Raw genomic sequence first — 13,132 nt, 5'->3', positions numbered from 1 at the left:
TATACTGAGTACGAAAGAGCTGGTACTCTTTTGACCAGTTAGTACACTGAAAGTTCTATAGATGAGGAGAATTCGCATGCTTGAAAGTAAAACAACAGTTAAAATATTAAGAAGTTTTTGTAATTATTTTTGACTTTGTAAGAACTCTTTCTATCCCTGTAAAGAAACGAAATTATAGACATAGAAGATGTACTTACGACTTTAAAAAAAAAAAAAAATAAATAAAAATGCAGAAAAAGGCCAGTACAGTTTTTAAACAGTATGCATGTAAACTTGCATTTTTTTTCATCTTTACAAAATGGGTTTTACTTTTATGTTTGCCTCTTCATTTTGCATCTCATTTCTCTTTAAGTGTAGCTTGAATGTAGAATGAATACTACTAGTTTTACAAGATTGATTGCTATATGGAGTCTTATTGTTGTGAAAATTCGAAGAATGACTAAAAATGTCTTTGTTCTTTAATAAATATTATTTGATATTGGTTTTCATTATTTGACAAGTGGGTAGGTTTGTAACTTAAAAATGTATGCTAAGTTGGAGCACATGTTCAAAATCTAACATACTAAACTATTTAATAAAGGAGGTATCTTTTAGTTTGAGCATTCGGCCCCGCATTGAGGACAAACTAGGGAATTCAGCTTCACAAGAACAGGTTACAGCAAGCCCTAAAGGGAAAAGTGACAGAGCTGCTCTGAATGACAGGGAAATCTGGCCTTGTAGGATTAATAGCCAAGAACATGGATTGCCTTCAAAGGTACACTTCAAAATACTATTTTAGCCTCAAATAGGGTTTATACATGCTGATTTTTTTTTTATTATTATTTTTTTTCCTGCCTTAACTGCTTCAAATGTATTTGTTACTTAGTGAATGTTCCCATTTGTCCTGCTTATCTGTATCCAGCTGTCTTTTTGGTGAATGAATCTTCTTTGCCCAGAGTTTATTTTTGTTAAGAGATGTTTGACAACTTTCTCTTCTGAAGTGTCAACATTGACAAAGTACTACAAGTAATTCAGCAGGTGTTCTGATTTTATGTAGATGATCCTTCTAGTTTTGCTATTCTCTTTATGGGAAAAGATCCTGTAAATGTGGCTTTCAGACACTTGTCATGTTTACACCGGTAGTCTGCCCGTGCAAATTTAAGCTAATAGCATATAGAGAAAATAAATGAGAGAATAGTAGCCTTAACTTGTTGCACAGATATTTCTGTACCTGTTTATATAAATATTTGGTTGGAAGGGGAAAGACTTTAAGGGGCTTGGAACCTAAACTTCCTTTGTTATCTGTTACTAGCTTTTCTGTGTCTTTGTCTCTGATTTTTTTTTTTTTTTTCCCATAAAAGAAAAGGCTTAAATGTTTTGTCAAGCTTATTCTAAAAGTAGAACTAAGACTAAAAAAAATGTTATGTGATTTTAATGAGCAAATATGGTACTTCAGATAAAGCTTAGATTATTTAATAAGTGAGCAAGACTGAGACACATTCATTTTTTCCCTTTTTTCCCCTCATTGCTTCCTGTGTTGGTTTCATTGCATACTCTGTTTTGCCTCTACTCTGCTTTTTATATAAAAGATGAAAGTTTAACAGGAGTGATCAGTGCTAGTTGCAGCGCATGTTTTAGTGACACTGTGAGAAGCTTAGAATTCTGGACGTGTTCTCCTTCCTCTGCTGGAAAGCTGAGCATTTCCTGCTACTGAGAACTACTTCATAAGATACCTGCTTCTATTCTGACATTTGGTGCAGAATTTTTGGTCTGTAGAGAATTTTGTACTTCAGGAACTCGACATTATGTAGACAGAACTTTTAAGTTAGTAATGTTCTTTTTAAATACTTGTCAACTCTTAATGAAAAAATTGGCCTTTTTGTTATTTCATCTGCATAGTGTAAAAATCCAGCTTCAGACAGGGTCAGGATCTTAACTGCGGACATCTCATCAATTTGCTGACAATCCTTGAATAAAAGTTTTGAGGCAGATCTCTAGCTCTTCAGAAGGACAGGATGAGGAAAATAGCTTAGTTTTAATATATTTTAATTGCTCAACATGCTTTCACTCCTTCGGATCTATTTCCATGTGTTTGAAAATACAGTATAGAGGGGATTTTGTGCATCTTTTTTTTTTTTTTTGAAATTGGTTTACTTATATCTGGTCTGTAATAGTATCTACAACATAAATATAGCACACAAAACTAAACACATTATAGGTTAGAGAAGAACTGCCCAAAGCATTCTGCTGAAAACGTAGATATTTTAGACCAGTAAATCAATCTAGATCTTGCATTATATACTCCATGACACTATGCCTTATGTTGCCTAGGTTTACCAGTCTTATACTTTAATATCCTCTTTTATGATTCAAAAGACAGAGGGATGCTTGGGTTAGTCTTTGGGACACATTAGGGCGGCTGAGTGGATTTCTAAAGAAAACTTAACCCTCAAGTGGTAGGCATGTTTTGGTGGTATAGGCTTCTCCCTACAGAATGTTTAAAATTTTTGGACTGAAAAGGACTACCAGAAAGGTGAAGCTGTTTCATTTCCACCTTTTTACACTAACCAGGCTGTTGGATTCTATTAGAGTTCTGCTTGTTTAGACACTTCTGTTACTAGTACTCAACAAAACAAATAAATTGTCATGGTTATGGTAATGTTCTTCCATATCTTGCAGGCCAGAGATCCTCAACAGGAAGCTAAAGAAGAGTTGGAGAACTTGAAGAAGCAGCATGATTTATTGAAAAGGATGCTACAACAGCAGGAGCAATTGAAGGCACTTCAGGGAAGACAGGCAGCTCTTCTTGCTTTGCAGCATAAAGCAGAGCAAGCAATTGCTGTCATGGATGATTCTGGTATGTGGACTGGTGGTGTCTTTGGTACCACGTTAGTATGCTGATTGAATGATTAAAGCTGGAATTGTGGAATACACATTAAGAAGTCTTTTCTGTAACACACTTTAAAAGTTTTACTGAAAAGCTTCTATTTCTGAGAAGAGTTGACATTGTAACATTGTAAAATGATGTGTCAGTTAAAAGGCACACAGCTGATTTCTGTGGTTTACTTGTAAGTGTGAGTTTTTCTCCTAAGAATTGGTCTATCATGTCAGATTAGGAGTCTGCTCTCATCGCCATCATTGTACCAGGCCTTCAAAGGAAAGAAGCAGTGGGGGGGATACAGTATTCTCTCCCTTTCTAATCTTTCTGTCCACAGACAGTTGGTAGTTTGAGTTTTGGTTTGCTTTTTCATGGGATTTTGGTTTTGGTGGCTGGTTTAGCAGCCATTGATAGATGAATGGCTTATCCAATAAAAGAAAGGAGGAAGTTGCTAAAGCAGTTACATTGAGTAAATATGAAACTAGAACTCTGAAATTCTGTGTCATGTAAACTGGGGCCATGGTTCTGATAACAGAGCACCACCTTATGTTATAACCCTCAGATTAAAAGCATTCTTCAAATTTGTTTTCATACATTCTCAACTTTTCAAAAATTATCTTTGGGACAGATACTTCTTTTTGATACCTGCTTAAAGCTTGTCAGCAGAGTTGTTTTCTCAAGAGTTCGGTCTTACAGGGGAGACAGTTGTCCTTGATGCACTGTTGACATGTGAATTATCTTTTGTTAGAAACAAACCCTGCATCCCACGCCTCCCCAAATCCTGTTCAGTTTTCTTTGGAAATAGGATACAGTTAGCTGTGCAGTTGTAGGGAATGACGATTTTTCACTAAGCAAGTTCAGATTCAGGCTGTGCTACTGTTCCATGACACTTCCCCTTAAGAGTTGCCACTAGGCTTGATTAGAGAGTATATGGGATAGCAGTTCCTATTAGTTAGTTTTTGTATTTAAAATAGCTCAATTTGTAGAAATATAAGTGTTGGTTTCTACATTTTGCAGAAATCTTTTTAAGGTTCCTTGCTCTGATGAGCTCATCTTGCTGCTTTTTCTTCCATCTTTGATTTCATAGTCTGTGGGAAAGATGGTGGAACTCATTGAGAAAACTGTAGATTTTAGTGTAGTAAGAGAAGCAGAGAACTTGGTAGGTAGAGCTCGTAGCGAGCAAGAGAAGCAAGTGCCTTTGAGAAGTGTTTCTTGTTTATTGAATGGTTTTTGGTAATTGCTTTTCTCCCATCTGTTCTGCAGCAGCAGACCTGTGATAGAATCTGCTTTCTCTTCTTTACTCCAATAAACAAAACTCCATATTGATGAAGAGTGGGTAGATGAAGTGGGTGGAAAATATGATTACTTAAGATAAATTAGAAGTTAATTTTTTTTAAATTCTTTGGTGGTGTTTTTGTTTTAGGTTTCCACTTATGTCACTCTTAATACCGGTTTTACTGCTGTTTGTGTTGACTTCCTTAAAGATGTGGTATCTACCAGGATTGTAGGGTAGGAAATGGAAAGAGTCAAATTGAACATAGGGCAAAATAAATTATTTTAAATTTGAAAATAGTAAAATTTTATTGTGCCGGTAACAAAGTCATGGTCTATGGGGAAAATTAATAATGGTTGTGCTTGATTTTCCTTAAGAAGTGTTGGTTCATATTTGGGGAAAGAGTTATTTGGATCTCTTAACTGCCAGTTCTGTATCTTAGTACTGTTTGAATCTGAGCTTTCAGGGAGGGAAAAAAAAAAAAGCTGTCTTTTTTAATGTGCTCCTCTCATAAAGCTTTTTGAAGGACAAGCCGCCAAAAACTGTTTGCAGCTGTAAATATTACCAAGATGAAAGCTTGGTATCCTGTTAATTTATGATTTCAAGGAAGTAAAATTACACGCACTGTTCTTAGTTTGGCTATACTAAGTAATAACAACTCTGTTTTGAACAAGCAAAATGTTTCCATCAACCCTAGACAGCTTGGATGTTTTCATTTTACTCTGACCTTGTTAGCAAAACACAGAACAGACTTATAAAAGTCCTTTTGTATGGTTCTTCACAAAGGAGCTGTGAGTTGGCTTATTAGTAAGTCTGTAATGGAAGTAATCTTTCAAGAGTAAGGTTGGTGGGAAGGTCACAACATAGAAAATAATTGCTCTGTTTTAAGAGGTGCAGTATATTGATGTTCTTGTTAAACATTTTCATCAAATGGCCTTTATTTCATTGTTGTGGAAAAGTATTTACATTTTTTCCTCCTTCTGCATGCCCAGTTGTAACAGAGACTACAGGTAGTGTTTCGGGAGTAAGCCTTACATCAGAACTGAATGAAGAATTGAATGACTTAATTCAGCGCTTTCACAACCAACTTCATGATTCTCAGGTAAGTCCTCGGATTGCACCGTACAAGTCTTGCCATTGTTTTTCATACGCGTTTGAACAGTGCAGTTAAATGTTTGTCTTGCATATTTCTGTGCAATTGCTAGCAGAGTAATTAGGGTTCCCCCAAACTTGAAAGCTCAGCATCTTTGTTTTCTTAAGTGCTAATAGCTGAATGACGTATGCTTTCTGTCTCAGTTTTCCATGAATGTGCGGAGAAGTAGTTTCTATACTGCAGTATAATTATATATTAATTCAATATATAATTGGAATATCATGGTGGTATTTTCACTATCAGTTTCCCTTTATGATGTTCTTTGTTCTGGTGTTGAGCCCAGCAAGCCTATAAGAGGGCTTTTTGTTTCTTACAATTTATTTGGCTTTTTTCATAGTATTCTGAATAAAATTAAATTATTCTTTTTAGACACAGTCTGTGCCAGACAATAGAAGGCAAGCAGAAAGCCTTTCACTTACCAGAGAGGTTTCACAAAGCAGAAACTCTTCAATGTCCGAGCACCTGTCAGATGAGAAGGCACAGCTTTTTAACAAGATGCGAATGTTGCAGGGTAAAAAGCAAAAAATGGACAAACTGTTAGGCGAGCTTCATACACTTCGTGACCAACATCTAAATAACTCCTCCTGTAAGTAGAGGCAGAATTGTATCTTTTCAAGAATTCAACTTCTTTCATGTGCATGTTTATAGCATTGTCTTTCAAGTTGCCACTGGTTAATGAAATGCTGGTGATAAAGTAGCGCTGGGACAATATTACGTAAATTTTTTTAATACTGTATAAGTGTCTGGCTTAATAGGGAGCTGTGTGAGTAATTATGATGAGTGTTTTTGCAGTAGCATCTTGGTTTATAACATGATCAAAGTTGACTAATGTGATGATGGGATTTTTTTTCTTCAAGGCTTGTGTGTGACACATCTGACTTCTGGAGCGTACCCTAGGAAGTTGAACTTTCTGTATTTTTATCACAGTACATCTGTGTTTATGTTCTTGGCACTTTAGATGTTAGTAGCTCTACGATGTTATGGGGTTTGCTGTCAAAAGACTTTGTCATGCACTAGTTGCAGGGACTTCGATCATAGGCCATACCTTAAGTTCCAGGGGAACTTAGCTGTCTAAATGGACTAGAGTTTTGGCCTGTTCCTTAGATGGCTTGTTCTTCCACTAAAAGTTTTGATATTGGCCTACTTGCTGTTCTCGCTTTCTATTTCTAGAAATACATTTGTACTGGTGAAGTTTGTCTTATAGCTGGAAACTTCAGAGGGGTGATCACAGTGTGTTTTGGTTAACATTAAGAAATGAGGCATGTGAAGCATGCTTCTGGAGAAGGGCAGACCAATTTAATAGTTACATTAATATACCCTAATTTTTCTACATAATGCATGTAATATGAACTTATTTGGAGGTGTTTTCACGTATCTGGAAAAAACAAACATCACATCTCAAATCTAGGTTCTACAGCATATAGGCAAAAGAGCTTAGCAGAAAAAAAGTATTGATAGGAATTTTCTTTTTATCATGGTGAAATGTTAAATTTCAAAAAAAGCCATTCAGCCATAAATAAACCCTTAAAAGAACTCTTTGGACAGATTCACAGCATGAAAGCTTCCACTTCTGAAGTTTGATAAAGCTGAAGGGAACTGAAGTATTTTACAGAAGTTATTTCTTACTCTCTGCCTGTTGGCATTGCATGCTGTGGAACTTGAGACAAAAGCTTTTGTTCGTCTAAGAAAAGTTATTAACTGCTGTTTTGTATGTTGGTAATATATTTTCTGTGGTTACATTTTAATATAATTCAGTTAAGCAGGTTCCTCTTTGCAAGTTGTTCTTATGAGCTTGCTTTCTTTTTGTAGTTTTTCCTGCTTCAGGTTCTCCTCAAAGGAGTATTGATCAAAGAAGTACAACTTCAGCTGCTTCTGGTCCTGTGGGCATAGTTACTGTTGTCAATGGCGAACCAAATAGCCTGGCACCTGCTCCCTATCCTCCCGATTCCCTGGTTTCTCAGAATGAGAGTGAAGAGGATGACAATCTAAATCCAACAGAAAAGCTTCAGTAAAAGTTCTTTAATTTTATTTTCATAATGTACTTTAGTGATTTGGAGTGCTACTCTTTCAGTTAGTTCTTTGTTAGGAAATTATTTCCTATTTTTATCTACTTAATTTAGTATTATAGACCATTTAGTAAATGGTCCAAGATTGTTAAATGAGTTCAGAACTTCAAGCAGAAGGTCCTTGTAGCTAGGAAATGGCAGTAAACTTTAAGAACTATAAATTATCTATATACTTTTCAGCTTTACATAGATTTGATTAATATGACAAAACACGTAGCGCATTCTTTTTTTTCCCCCCAGGAAGCTAAATGAAGTTCGTAAGAGGCTGAATGAGTTACGTGAGTTAGTTCACTACTATGAGCAAACATCTGATATGATGACAGATGCTGTGAATGAAAACACTAAAGAGGAGGAAGAAACAGAAGAATCAGAAAGTGATTCTGAACATGAAGATCCACAGCCTGTTACAAATATTAGGTTGTCATATTTTTTGTCATGCTAAACCTTTGTTGTTAAGTCGTTGCAGGTTTCCTGAAGCAATACATTGTTTCAGTCAACCAGAGTAACTTAATTCTGTGCTTACCCTAACTTTCCAAAATTTTTGATTTGAGGTAGCTTTCTTACACAGATGATTACTAATAATTATATCCTTGATAAGTTCTTTATATAGCAGATGTAGATTAGGTTGGAAACTTAGCAAATCGCTATAAGAAACTTGAAATTTTCTTAATTTTCTTTGGGTTTAAGAACTGAATTGTGTGTATGGAATTCCACTAGAAGGTTAACAGGCCTAGACTAGAGAATGGGAATGAAAACAAATTTTAGAGAGGCATTTAGAGCTGTAGTCTAACAGTGCAACTGTGTGCATCAAGGATCTTCAGTGTGCAGAAATGAATACTAATTTAGCAGTGAATCATATAAAGCTTTTAGAATATAGACATATACCTTGAAAGCCTCTAGTTGTAGATCTAGCAGAGGATAATGCATAGCTGCTTCTGATGCTTATTTTTTTAAAAAAAAAAAAAAAAGTAATCTTTTCTGAGAAATTCCAAATGTCTGAACTGATTTTATATGGGGTTGATTTTTTTAAAAAGGGTCAGGACACGTTCCTATAAAAGTCAGTTAATAAAATGGCTGAAGTAAAATTTCATCTATATCAGTTCTTAACATGAAAAATATATTTTACCCTAGAAACCCTCAAGGAATCAGTAGCTGGAGTGAAATAAATAGCAACTCAAATGTACAGTGTGGAACTAATAACAGAGATGGAAGACATCTTAATACCGACTGTGAAATAAATAACCGATCTGCTGCTAATATAAGGACTCTAAAAATGTCTTCTACTCTAGGTATGTTCTAAAATCTTCTAATAATTTTAAGTCTTAGTGCACATAATTCTGATAGCCACACAGAATTTGAGTGAAACTTGTTTGATGAGCAAAAGGTTCAAGAGTGTAATCATTAAGCTGATATTTTTCTGATGTCCAGTAAATGCAGTGAACTTCAGAAGTTCAGTAATGTCATTGCTACTATTTTGTCTCCTCTCCCTGCCTCCAGACTGTCATAATAGGGAGGGTGACAAAGACATCGGCCTACCCCAAGGTGAAGATGATGAAGTGGAAGAAGATAGAGTTAGTGAAGATTCCATGTCTAGTCACAGAAGCAGCCTGGGTGATGCTGCTGGAGATGCTGAGTTTGAGCAGAAGATCAATAGGCTTATAGCTGCAAAACAGAAACTTAGACAGTTACAAAACCTTGCTGCTATGGTGCAGGTATTTTATAAATATAAATCTGTGCACAGAAATGTAGCATTCATTATTTCATGTTATGTGTAACTTTTAGTAGGGAAAACCATTCTGCTTAATGTAACATTTCAAATTCTCGTTTTTAGTCTTGGAAGAAGAAATACTGTTTGATTTTTCTGAAGTCAGGGGTGGTACTTCTGAAATTCAAATCGGGAGTTTTCTTGCACATTGCTAACCTAACAAAAGAATGGCCTTAATGCTTAAATTTAGCACTTGATTACAAAATAGGAACCATGAAATCCAATACTTTTTTTTTTCAATAATATTGATCTACATTTTTAAGCTTATAATGAGTATTAATCAGTTCTAGTTTTTGAATCCTAGTTTTTGCAACATCGTTCAATCAGTGAGAAAAATTACTTGGTTTTGATTGCAATGTGCTCAAGTTGGGCTATTTTGGTTTGGGGGTGCTTTTTGGGAATCTTGAGGGCCAGCTATGAATTTAAAGTGTTTTTAATTTAGAATACTTCATATACTAATTTAGTGATGTTTATTAAAAAACATATTTTCGTGTATCTCATGTTCCTACAGAACATACACATTTGAGCACCTTTTAATGTATTGTCTGCATACTGAATACACATAGATGTATCAGAAATGTAAAAGCTCTATGTAATAAATCAAACTCAGTTAAAACATACGTTTTACAATAGCAGCAGTATAAACACTATGTTGTTATGTCAAGACCATAATGCTATCAAAAAATTCTCAGCATCTGGATCAGTCTTGTTTTATATCATCACTATAGTGATGATAACTGTACAGTGGTATAAATCATAATTAGAGATGATACAGTAGCTTCCTTAAATAACCTAATTAATGTCACGTCTTCACTCTTTCCTTTGTATTTACAAGGCTGGTATCTGCGTGTACTTGGTAGTGGTACTGTAGGTCTGCGTAGCCGACTGGTCGCTCATGATCTCTCCTGTTAAGCAGGCTCTGTATTCAAAATGATCATATTGGAAAACAAAGGAAGTGATGGCTACAGCTGTAATATTTTTTGATCTAAACTGAAAACTGAAAATACAAAAATTATGAGAACAGAAGTGGAAGAGAACCATGTGGTAGACTGTTTCTAAAGTATTTAACTTTCAAAAGGAGTTCTGTTTTTATTTTAAGCTGTTAATAGTAATATTTTACTTTGTGACTACAGTGATTCAGCAGTCTAGTTCATCTCAGTCTCCTTCTTATTCCTCTTTTTGCCTCCCGCTTTGTTTCTTGACATGCCTGTATGTTTCTATTTACTCAGTCACAGGCATAAAATACAATTCAAGTGGTTTATGCTTCCATCATGAGGCAAGTTATCTTACATTTGTAGTGGGATTTTCAGTAGTGTGAGCTTTATAACTTTAAACTGTCTCATTAACTTAATTTATATTAAAGTTGTGATGCCATGAAGATGATGAATTCTTCATTTATGATCTGAACTAATGATAAAGCTATTTAGACTGTTTAGTTTGTCAAATCAATTTTTCAAAACTAAACTTGTTACATGTTGTGTATCGACTTTAAAATAGTCTAACTGCCTTTCTGATGTCCTTCCAGGATGATGATCCAGAACCTCAAGCAACAATTGTGAACGCATCTAATATTGGTGACTTGTTTTTGGGTGAGATGGAAGAGGTAAAGCAACAACCGAACAATGTCAGAGCTAGTACCAACAAGTTGCAAAAAGATGTAGGACTAAATGAAAAAGCAAGGTATATCTTTGTCAAAGGATAGTAGAATCATGCTTCAGGCAACTTCTTGTCAAGTAATATGTGGATAACTTATTTGCACAGAGAGAAGTTTTATGAAGCTAAACTTCAGCAGCAGCAACAGGAGCTTAAGCAGTTACAAGAAGAAAGAAGAAAACTGATTGAAATTCAAGAAAAAATCCAAGTGTTACAGAAAGCTTGTCCTGACCTTCAAGTAGGTAGAATGCATTTCTTCACTTTCTTAAGCTGTTGACCAGTGAAGCATAAAATACCTTTCACACCATTTTTTCAAAAATTTGAAAAAACTTAAAATTCATAATGCTTGAATACTGTAAGCAGCTGGACTTCTAAGCTTAGAGAAGGTCTCTGGTTATCGCATTCCACTGTAGGTTCTTGCTCAGTGATTTCTATATCAAGCTCTAATTTCACTGTAGTTTGTCCTCAAAAGCCTTGATATAAAGTCTTCAAAGACAGAGAACCTTCTGTCTTATTTTTAGCTTGAAATTTATCTGTCTGTACCTGCTTAGTCACTGCATCTTCAATCCTCTTAGGAGTCATTTGCATGGTCTGGTATTTTGAAATAATACTATGTCTTGTAACTATGATCAACACTTGGTTGTATTCAGATTTACATGCACGGTGCTATACTGTTTCTCATACACTTTGAAGATGAACTTTTTTCTATGAAGTGAGCAGTAAATTATCAATACTGTGCATCTACAGCATTATGTAGTACTATATTACATAAGGGGTTTTTTTGAACCCTGGCTAAGTTCTGATAAAAGTATTTAGCCTTGATTTGAAAATCCCTTTTCACTGAATACTAATTAGCCTGTCTCATAAAGCCTGAACTGTGTTGGGTTTTAGCAGCAGGCAAGTTTCAGAAGGCTATTCTACTCTATTTTGCCATTTTGCTATCTCTTTCAGTTGTCTGCTGGCCTGGGCAACTGCCCAGCAAATAGGCAGAGTTCACCAGCAACCTCCACTCCAGCCATGAATGAGTGTAACACAGCTGGCAAGCCTTTACTTGAGTTTGATGAATCTGTACCAGTAGGCAATGAGGTATTTCATACTTGATATTCTGTGACTTTAAAAAGTTTAAAAATGAAAAATGTTCTAGGTAACTTGGACACATTTTTAAGTACTTGTATGGGGAGCGAAGTAGTAGCCATTTGTTTCATTTCTGGAAATAAGTAAATATTGACCTGAACTGGCAAGAGATCTTTCCCCAGATATAGCAGTTGTTGCCAGATATTAATGTGGATGTTGAATGAATTTTGAATTCATACTATGAACATTGGATAGTGTGTACCACCGGCAAGTCATCCATGAAGAAAGTGATGGCAGTATTGGAAGTGTAATTTATGTCCTACGCGTGTTCCTTCCTCTTTTCACTCAAAATTCATGTCTCAAATAATGATCTGGATATTACTTAGTCCTTCTGAAAATTATGGCAGCATTTGTAGTGGTGGAGGGATATGTGATAAAAAGGTGTTTTCTGGCTAGACTAGATATCAGAAACAAATATCTGAAAAATACCTTTTTCAATAGACTTTCTGTGTGAGTTGCATCAGCATTCTTGTAACTTTAACAGTCTAGGTGAGGCTGATTGGGCAATGCCTGTAGTCATTAAAACCCAAATTCTCCTTCCTCAAGAAGAGATTTTCAGAACTTTGGCATATTGCAAATAAGCATTATAGGGCAACTTGTCTCTTCCCACTAAATGAAAGGTCTGAATTCTTCCTGCTAAAAAGAATCTATCTCTAAAATGGATGTGCTGATGCAATTGCTGACAGTCTGTGAACAGGTTGGGCTAGTAATTATCAAAATAAGTATGGATTTTTGTTGGAAAATGTCTTAGCTCCACCACCACCAACTAGTTCGATTGCTTTCTGGCTTGAGTACATTTTCACTTGCCTGTCTCTTCAGTCTGCGCTTGCCAGTCTAGTTCACTTACACAGTTGGTTTTGTATGTTATACTATTATGTTATGCTGTTTACATGTTTCTAAAAATACCTTGTCTTTTATGCTTCCACTGTATCTAATGTAGATAAAAGCCTGTTTGTACCTGTACCTTTCCCTTTATATGTTATTATTTGTAAATCGTGGCTTCCTTAAATCTTATTCAAACACACTGCAACGTGAAGTTTCTACAGGTTGCAGAAAACCTTTTGGTTGTATCCTCTACTTTGTTATAGAATTACTTGGCACAATTTTCAGATTGCTCCAGAGGGTAATATTCTGTCATGCTACTTAAAGAGCTAACTAATAATGCATAAATTATGTGATAAAAACAGTGTTGAGTGAAACAGGCACTGTTTTTCTTAAATTCTGTCCTGTA

At 35.4% G+C, this 13,132-nt stretch overlaps 1 protein-coding gene across 13 annotated transcripts in view; it reads left to right on the top strand.

The window, feature by feature from the left end:
• The window catches only part of PCM1 (pericentriolar material 1), a 45,939-nt gene that overhangs the window by 8,375 nt on the left and 24,432 nt on the right, over nt 1-13,132 (top strand). For 7 of the 13 annotated variants that reach the window (XM_042807766.1, XM_042807769.1, XM_042807767.1 and 4 more), the window contains exons 7-17: nt 581-754; nt 2,659-2,836; nt 5,123-5,232; nt 5,653-5,869; nt 7,093-7,291; nt 7,590-7,766; nt 8,481-8,638; nt 8,847-9,061; nt 10,640-10,794; nt 10,876-11,005; nt 11,719-11,853. In XM_042807766.1, the coding sequence (XP_042663700.1) occupies nt 581-754; nt 2,659-2,836; nt 5,123-5,232; nt 5,653-5,869; nt 7,093-7,291; nt 7,590-7,766; nt 8,481-8,638; nt 8,847-9,061; nt 10,640-10,794; nt 10,876-11,005; nt 11,719-11,853 (1,848 nt within the window). The remainder of the gene's footprint in view (nt 1-580; nt 755-2,658; nt 2,837-5,122; nt 5,233-5,652; nt 5,870-7,092; nt 7,292-7,589; nt 7,767-8,480; nt 8,639-8,846; nt 9,062-10,639; nt 10,795-10,875; nt 11,006-11,718; nt 11,854-13,132) is intronic. The other 6 variants (XM_042807774.1, XM_042807771.1, XM_042807776.1 and 3 more) reach the window with 1 other exon arrangement.

This window comes from Tyto alba, unplaced genomic scaffold (genome assembly GCF_018691265.1).
Source record: "Tyto alba isolate M040663 unplaced genomic scaffold, T.alba_DEE_v4.0 Super-Scaffold_6, whole genome shotgun sequence".
Taxonomy (NCBI): Eukaryota; Metazoa; Chordata; class Aves; order Strigiformes; family Tytonidae; genus Tyto; species Tyto alba.
This window is presented reverse-complemented; position numbering and strand designations above follow the sequence as displayed.